Source organism: Chanodichthys erythropterus, chromosome 4, assembly GCF_024489055.1.
Source record: "Chanodichthys erythropterus isolate Z2021 chromosome 4, ASM2448905v1, whole genome shotgun sequence".
NCBI classification, from domain to species: domain Eukaryota; kingdom Metazoa; phylum Chordata; class Actinopteri; order Cypriniformes; family Xenocyprididae; genus Chanodichthys; species Chanodichthys erythropterus.
Window position 1 is genome coordinate 12,700,841 of NC_090224.1, and position 8,809 is coordinate 12,709,649.

Here is an 8,809-nt window from a genome sequence, read left to right on the forward strand (position 1 = left end):
AGGTGCAGCTGATAACTCGGTAGACAAGGCAGCCTGGCGGGGCCTGAGGGATGACAGACTATGGTGGAGCCAAGGAAGCATCGAACCAAAGTGGAGCCAATGGGTCAGAGAGCTGACGTGGCGTCACAGGGCTTAAAGGCTTGATGTGGAGCTGAGGGATCCACAGGCCAAGGTGGAGCTGATGACTGGGAAACCCAAGGCAGATCCACTGGAGGAGCTGAGAGGTTGAAGGGAGACAGAAGAGGCGAGGCTGAGGAACTGGATGGCTTAGGAGGGTGAGTGAGGCTGGGGGTTACCATCTATGAATAAGGAGACTTGGAGCTTAGCAGAACCAATGGTGATGAAGGATCCTTGAAAGAGCAATTCCCCTTCTCCAGCAAGAGAAGGAAAACGGCAGGGATATCCATAGTTTTTTAATCATGTCTAAGTCGGTCATGGGTGTCACATTCTGTCAAGGGTGAGCTGAAGATGATCCAACAAGAATAAGATGCGTGACGCAGAATGAAATATATAATCACTAATAAACACTGAGAACAATCAGGTGCTACACACTCAAAACATAATGTTAAGATCATTAACAAAACAGAAAACTGTAAACAGGAAAGGATTAATCAGAAAGCATGATAATGATGAACTAAAACACACAAATAAACAGAACACAACAATGAAACTAATCACATGACTGTGACAGTGATCAGAGAAAAGAGGGCAGGGAAGTTATTTTGATTAAAGATTACGAGGACGTGTAACCTACTGTGTGTTGTAAGGAGTCACGACACAGGTTACCTTGAACAAATATATTTAATTTAGAGGGAAACGCAAAAAGAATGCAGAATGGCGCAGAATATCAGCCTATATACAACTCTGTGTGTATATTTTTTACAGTCTATAGTATACAGGGCTCTTGGGGGAAACCCCAAATACGGGTCTTAAAGGAATATAGCCCCAGACCATTACAGGTGCATAAATAAAAAATAAAAAAAAAAGATAATTTATCATACTGCCATATTAGAAAAAATTAATTTAATTTTTTTTTTTTATCTTTCACTTATTTATCAATTAACTTTATCTTAAATTTACCTGAACTGAAATGGCACAAAATGAACTGATATTTTAACTGGGCCTTCTATTGATCATTATATTGGCAACTAAAATGTAATAAAACAGTATCAAATATCTTATTATATTGATTATGCTAAAATTATACAGCAGGATTTCAACAAAAGTATGTTTTAGTTTATTGTACCTTCACCTGCCATATCTCACACTCAAGGTAATCGCTTCAGCGTATTTCTTCTAAATGTGGATTTTCTTTTATTCATCCAGACATCCTGTATTTTTCTGTAAAACAGAAAATTCTGTCATAAATGACATCAGAATCATAAAACTATGAACATGAGTAACTGCTTTGAAAAATGTAGCACTTCATTCTGTAAAAAAGTATATATGTGAAAGCACAGATTTTACACTAAAGATACTAAAGTTTGTATGTACGTTTTGAACAAAAAGACATTCACTGCAAGATAAATAAAATTTCTTCAATTAATCAGAGTTTCTTGTTAGTTAATACTAGAGTGTTAATAATGCATTACTCATTTGTTCCTGTGTAGATATTCATTAATGATGGAACAGTATTCTAAAGTGTTACCCTTATAGACACACAACTCGTTAAGTAAAAACATGATCATGATAAAGGTCATTGTATATAGAAGTGTATATATAAACTTTTAAATGTATGCCCTACCTCAAATCAAAACACGAATTTCTATTTTTTCATGAATGTACTCTTAAAACAAGAGAGCAGATATATTTTGACATTTTAAAGAACAGATTTAGCATTCTTACCTTGCTTCTGGAAAATAACACTGTTGATATGATGCCCTAAACTGAAGTATCTGTCTGAAGATCAGCATTTTTGTTTCCTTTGTGAACTGACGCACCTACAGAACATTCCTGCTTAGTTTTTATCTAATAGTTTCCATGCATTTCTCAATAACGAGTGCATCTTTTCAAAACTCATCATGATAAAAAAGACTAGTTTCCGTTGGAGTGAGTTATGAGTTTAAATGAGCTTACTGAATTAAGAGAGCTTAAATCTTCAGACAGTCTTCACAGACAGTATAGACATGTAAATGTACATTAGTCTTCCGTAATGTAAATGTAAGATGAGAAAAAAATAAAACAGAAAACAAACAAGTGATTCAGTTCCTGACTGATTGCATTCCTGTTTTTTGTTTGTTTCTTTGTTTTTTACGTAACAGGATTCTCAAGTTTACAAGTGAAAGCTCAAAGAATGATTACATTTTTCCTGATTTATACATTAATATATCGAGGGTATGCTTCTTATGCAGAATATTATACAAAAAATTATATTTATACATTATGTGTAATTGTCAAGGTTCCAGTCATTCCCAGAATATATACTTCCCATAATCCTCCCTGCCAATCACCTGCACTCACTCCACCAATCAGCTAACACTAATCACCACATCCAGCTGCCACGCACACATTATCTGGACTATTGAAGAATCTTACACACACCACCTCATTGTGAAGTCTTGTATTGCCACGGTATACATCTCTGAGCGTTATTATTCTATCCGACTGTCTGCCTGTGACCGATCCTGTTTGCCACACGTTTACGATTCTCTGCCGCCTACCTTTGGACTGTGTGTTGTTTCCTGACTTGTGAGTGATATCTGCCTGCCCCGATCTATTGCCTGTTTCCTGACCACGATTCTGCCTGTCCCTTACCATGCCTGTTTGCCCCTGTTCGCCTGTTGTATCACGCTATTCTCTAATAAAGCTTGCAAATGGATCCCTGTCTGAGTGACGATTCATTACAGTAATAATATATAAACATAATTAGGATTATTCAAATAAAATGACTCATTACTTATTTATTTCTTTTTTATTTTGCCTTTATGCACTCTTGTGAATTTAAGTATAACCTGAGAAAAGCAGGTGGGAAATATGCAAAAAGCCTTTTCAGACCAAAATAAGCAAAGAATGAGGAGGAACACTTTTATATATATCAGCAACAGGTTGCACCTGTCAGACAGGCATCATCATAACTTTAAGTATTGGAACACCATTACACCAACAGGGACTGTAATGACATCACATTCTAAACACATAGACATTAACATGGAATTGGTCCCCACTTTGCAGCAATAACAGCATCCACTTTTCTGGGAAGTCTTTCCACAAGATTTTGGAGTGAGAATTCTGTGAGAATTTTTGCTTATCCAGTAGAGCATTTGTGAGGTCAGGCATTTTGGATGAGAAGGCCTGGCTTGCAATCTGAGTTCCGGTGTAGACACAGTGTTAATCCGGCGCCACACAGACTGATCAGTGCCTGACAAACCGTAATGTATTCTGGTTAGGAAGTTTGTCCGACTTTTGTTTGGCACTGCTGCCGTGTCACAATCGCGTGTGCCATCAAAGTACAAGACGTAAGACTAGACCAATTGCCTGCGTGCACAGAAAGCTGCCTCTCTCATGCAATCCCAAATTCAGTTCACAGCTTATTATGCTTAAATGCTGAAATACTCACACAATTATGTCAAAAATGCCCATCGTGTGGAGTATTCACATAAAAAGTCAGTTATGTCTTAAATGAAGGTAAACAAATGTGTGTCAGTATATTAGGCCAGTACATTTGGTCTTAAAGTGACAGCAGCCTAATGTACCTAATGCCGTTGGTCAATTCATGTTAATCAAACAACAAAATACAAAGAGAAAATCACTCACTGCTACTAACTTTGCTATCTTTAACAAGAATCAATTTACAGTGGGTACGGAAAGTATTCAGACCCCCTTAAATTTTCACTCTTTGTTATACTGCAGCCATTTGCTAAAATCATTTAAGTTCATTTTTTTTCCTCATTAATGTACACACAGCACCCCATATTGACAGAAAAACACAGAATTGTTGACATTTTTGCAGATTTATTAAAAAAGAAAAACTGAAATATCACATGGTCCTAAGTATTCAGACCTTTGCTCAGTATTTAGCAGAAGCACCCTTTTGATCTAATACAGCCATGAGTCTTTTTGGGAAAGATGCAACAAGTTTTTCACACCTGGATTTGGGGATCCTCTGCCATTCCTCCTTGCAGATCCTCTCCAGTTCTGTCAGGTTGGATGGTAAACGTTGGTGGACAGCCATTTTTAGGTCTCTCCAGAGATGCTCAATTGGGTTTAAGTCAGGGCTCTGGCTGGGCCATTCAAGAACAGTCACGGAGTTATTGTGAAGCCACTCCTTCGTTATTTTAGCTGTGTGCTTAGGGACATTGTCTTGTTGGAAGGTAAACCTTCAGCCCAGTCTGAGGTCCTGAGCACTCTGGAGAAGGTTTTCGTCCAGGATATCCCTGTACTTGGCCGCATTCATCTTTCCCTCGATTGCAACCAGTCGTCCTGTCCCCAGTCGTCGTCCTGTCCACCCCCACAGCATGATGCTGCCACCACCATGCTTCACTGTTGGGACTGTATTGGACAGGTGATGAGCAGTGCCTGGTTCTCTCCACACATACCACTTAGAATTAAGGCCAAAAAGTTCTATCTTGGTCTCATCAGACCAGAGAATCTTATTTCTCACCATCTTGGAGTCCTTCAGGTGTTTTTTAGCAAACTCCATGCAGGCTTTCATGTGTCTTGCACTGAGGAGAGGCTTCCGTCGGGCCACTCTGCCATAAAGCCTCGACTGGTGGAGGGCTGCAGTGATGGTTGACTTTCTACAACTTTCTCCCATCTCCCGACTGCATCTCTGGAGCTCAGCTACAGTGATCTTTGGGTTTTTCTTTACCTCTCTCACCAAGGCTCTTCTCCCCCGATAGCTCAGTTTGGCCGGACGGCCAGCTCTAGGAAGGGTTCTGGTCGTCTTCCATTTAAGGATTATGGAGGCCACTGTGCTCTTAGGAACCTTAAGTGAAGCAGAAATTTTTTTGTAACCTTGGCCAGATCTGTGCCTTGCCACAATTCTGTCTCTGAGCTCTTCAGGCAGTTCCTTTGACCTCATGATTCTCATTTGCTCTGACATGCACTGTGAGCTGTAAGGTCTTATATAGACAGGTGTGTGGCTTTCCTAATCAAGTCCAATCAGTATAATCAAACACAGCTGGACTCAAATGAAGGTGTAGAACCATCTCAAGGATGATCAGAAGAAATGGACAGCACCTGAGTTAAATATATGAGTGTCACAGCAAAGGTTCTGAATACTTAGGACCATGTGATATTTCAGTTTTTCTTTTTTAATAAATCTGCAAAAATGTCAACAATTCTGTGTTTTTCTGTCAATATGGGGTGCTGTGTGTACATTAATGAGGAAAAAAAATGAACTTAAATGATTTTAGCAAATGGCTGCAATATAACAAAGAGTGAAAAATTTAAGGGGGTCTGAATACTTTCCGTACCCACTGTATATTTAATTCATACAGAGAAGACTATGCAGTGTTTTTTTGATTATTCAATTTCTGTTCTATTTCTTATAGGTTTAATAAACCTGCCATACCTGACAGTTTATCGTATTTGTATCTTTGTTCAATTTTATGAATTATTTGCTTCTTTGTTCTTATTTTTATAATAAAATAAAAGAAATAGCTATATTGGATTATTGTTATCATGAAATAAGATATTAGTCATATCGTGCACCCAAACTACTTGGCCTTAAAACTACTTGGACTGAATCAAGTAGTATCTGGCATGCTTCTTTGACTCTTCACTCCGGCAATCTTGAACCAGCTTATTCTCTGCCAGTGACAGAAGAATGTGACAAGAGAATGGAGTGTTGCCATTAACAAAACAAATATTTTAGGACTTATTCATTATACTCTTTATGACCAGTTACTAAAAGAAAAGTGCAAAATATTTACGAGGTGGTGTGATGAAAGCTTAAAGTGTAACTTCACAGATTTTCAACTAAACTGATTGAACGGCAGTTTGTTTCATTTTTTACCTCTGCATTTGGCCTAAAACATTGTGTTTATTATCATCACGTTTGAAATGTTGACTTGACTACAAACCCTGAGGTTTTTTAGATTTTCCATCACTGTGTTCTCTTCATATTTATGATTCTTTGCAGCTTTTCTAATAACCACTGCTTGCGACATGATGCTTCTCTTTGGATCTGGCAGACACATGTCAAGTCAAGTCAAATTTATTTATATAGCGCTTTTACAATTGGTAATTGTTTCAAAGCAGCTTTACATATTAGAAGCACAGAAAAAAAAAAAAAAAAAAAAAAAAAAAAAAAAAAAAATGCGAGTTTGGATCTAATCATGATGAAATATTTTGCTTATGTGTACTTGTCAGGAGATTGCTATAGTTCACATGTTGGTTATAAAAAGATGGTATTGTTGGCTTCCTTTTTCTTTCTTGGATCTTGAATAAATCTAAGAACCAAGAACTTTCTCGGCCTCATGCTTACCAGGAGTAAACATTACATAACTCACTGCCACTAATTGTTTCAACATGTCCTCCAACTAATATGCACATATGTCTTTTGTCACTTCCCTGAAATATGACCTATAGGAGCGTTTACTAAAGTTGAGCCCCTATCAACAACAGGACACTTTCATTTTAATGCATGAAATACGACTCATAGGAGCGTTTGCTAAAGTTGTGCCCCAGGACACAACTACAACAGGACACTTTCATTTTAATGAATTGTTTCCTTTTATCTGCATCATGTTTTGGGTTTCGGGTAGCTCAGTTGGCAGAGCTTTGCAATAACAATATGCAGTCATGTGATCATGCAATTGTGGGTTTGATCCCAGGGAACGCATGTGCTCATAAAGAGTCTATACCATAAATCACTAAGGGTATGGTTTAGGGTTGGGGTAGGTGTAGCTGTTTATATATATATATATATATATATATATATATATTCCATTTGCTAAATGGAAATAGGACAAATGGCAGGAAAGGGACCATGTAAAAAGTCCACACATTGCATTTAAATGAACACGCATTTTGATTGGTAACATACGTCATTTCATGACGACAGACGTAACATGACACTGTCATTATTTTTATGCCAGCTAGGGGATTTGGATGTGCCTTGATGCCTTCCTACCTTGAAATGTGTCCTCAGAAGGCAGCATTTTCCAGTTTTCGGATGCAGCCATATCATAAAAAGGTGCTTGAAAAAACGACCTGTAGGATCGTTTTTTGGAGGAGGACAGTCTCAATTGTTTAGTTTTTGAATTCTTGCAACCCAGAACAATACAAGTTTACACCATTAAGACTTAAAGTTTGCTAATAAGTATTTTCTACTAAAGCAAGGCGGTATTTTTTTCCCCTCTGTTTTCTGTAGTCAGGTAGTAACGATTTCATTTTTTCCCCATTTCTGCTGCCAAGTTTTATTGAGAGCCCATTTTGCCAGTGGTGAGCTGGCTACCCCATTAAATTTTTCCTGATTTATGTATATATTTAGGTTAACAAAAATTGTACTACTTGTTATACACAATATTATAACAGTTACATTATGAGTGATAATGTGTAGCTTAAGTTGCTTAATTAGGATTTTTCAAAAGAAATAACATATTGAAAAGCCGACTTACTGAGAAAAGCAGGTGGAATGTATTCTAAAAGAATTTTCACAACAAGAAAACTAAGAATGAGGAAAGACACTGTTGTTACAAGGGTAGCATGTCTTACAGTCATCATCATAATCTGATAGGCTTACCTAAAAATCAAGTCATGAGATGAATGGATAAAAATCCGCCTTGGGAATAGCTATCTACAGATAGCATCACTACTAGCTTAACTTCATTTTTTCAGTAGCTTTTCAGTAGCTCAGCTACTTTTAAAACAGTGTAGCTTTTCCAGTAGTAAACTACTTTTTCCGGCAAGTAAGTAGCGGTGTATCGCTACATTCTGCATTCTGATGAGTCACGAACCTCTAATGCTGTGAAGCAGCGTCTTCTTACTAGATCACAAACAATTTTTTTTTATTATTATGCAAGACAAACAAACATTTAGATATACAAAACAACAACAACAAATAAACAATGGGGATTACTTCATATAAGAAAGGCATAGGAGTGGCTGACAATTGTTATTATTAAATTCATAGAATATAATGATTAACATTAGCCTTAAATCAGATTTGAAATGCTTTCAATAAGAATCGGAATTAACTTCAGCATAATGGAGTAGCTGTAATCAGATAAAGATTCAACCAGATGTCAAAGAGAAACCTTTTAAAGCAAGCAACATCAACACAAAAGGCCATCAGGAACAAAAATCGTCTATTATTTTAGTCTTAAATTGGTTTGAAAGTAAGTATACCCGTTGAAAATGAGCTCTGTTAAGAAAGCAACTTGCCAGTATACCACTATGATTTAAACATTTTTTTATGCAAAAATAACCAGTATTAGGAATTTTTGCATATATAAAAAAAGAGCTTTATATTCAACATCAATATGTTTAAGAAGAAAATAGGAAACATTAGAACAATGAAACACCAGATCACTGTAAAAAAAAAAAAAAAAAAAAAATAAAATTACAACTTATCGCATTCAACTTTAACTCAACTAATCCACTCCAGTTTTGTTCATCTAATGAGTACCAGGTAATCTTTTGAACTTGACTTAAAAGTGACCTCGCATACTTCTGAAACTTTCTGTCTGATGTTTTCCTGGTTGCTCGGGCAGACCGTGGAGCCGCAGATTCCATCTCGGCAGAGATCCTGAACTTTATTCTCCAAATCACTGATTGTTTTTTCTGCACTTGTTACCCTTTGTTCGACACGCTCCACTTTTCCCTTGATATCTTTTATTTCCTCTGTCAGAAATTCTACTGACAT

At 37.0% G+C, this 8,809-nt stretch overlaps 1 protein-coding gene across 1 annotated transcript in view; it reads right to left on the reverse strand.

Moving 5' to 3' along the window:
- LOC137018831 (adhesion G protein-coupled receptor F5-like) overlaps positions 1-8,809 on the reverse strand; it is a 32,345-nt gene extending 23,536 nt beyond the window's left edge. The window contains exons 1-2 of the mRNA XM_067383559.1: positions 8,615-8,809; positions 118-299 (exon numbers count right to left, since the gene is read on the reverse strand). Of these exons, the coding sequence (XP_067239660.1) occupies positions 118-299; positions 8,615-8,809 (377 nt within the window). The remainder of the gene's footprint in view (positions 1-117; positions 300-8,614) is intronic.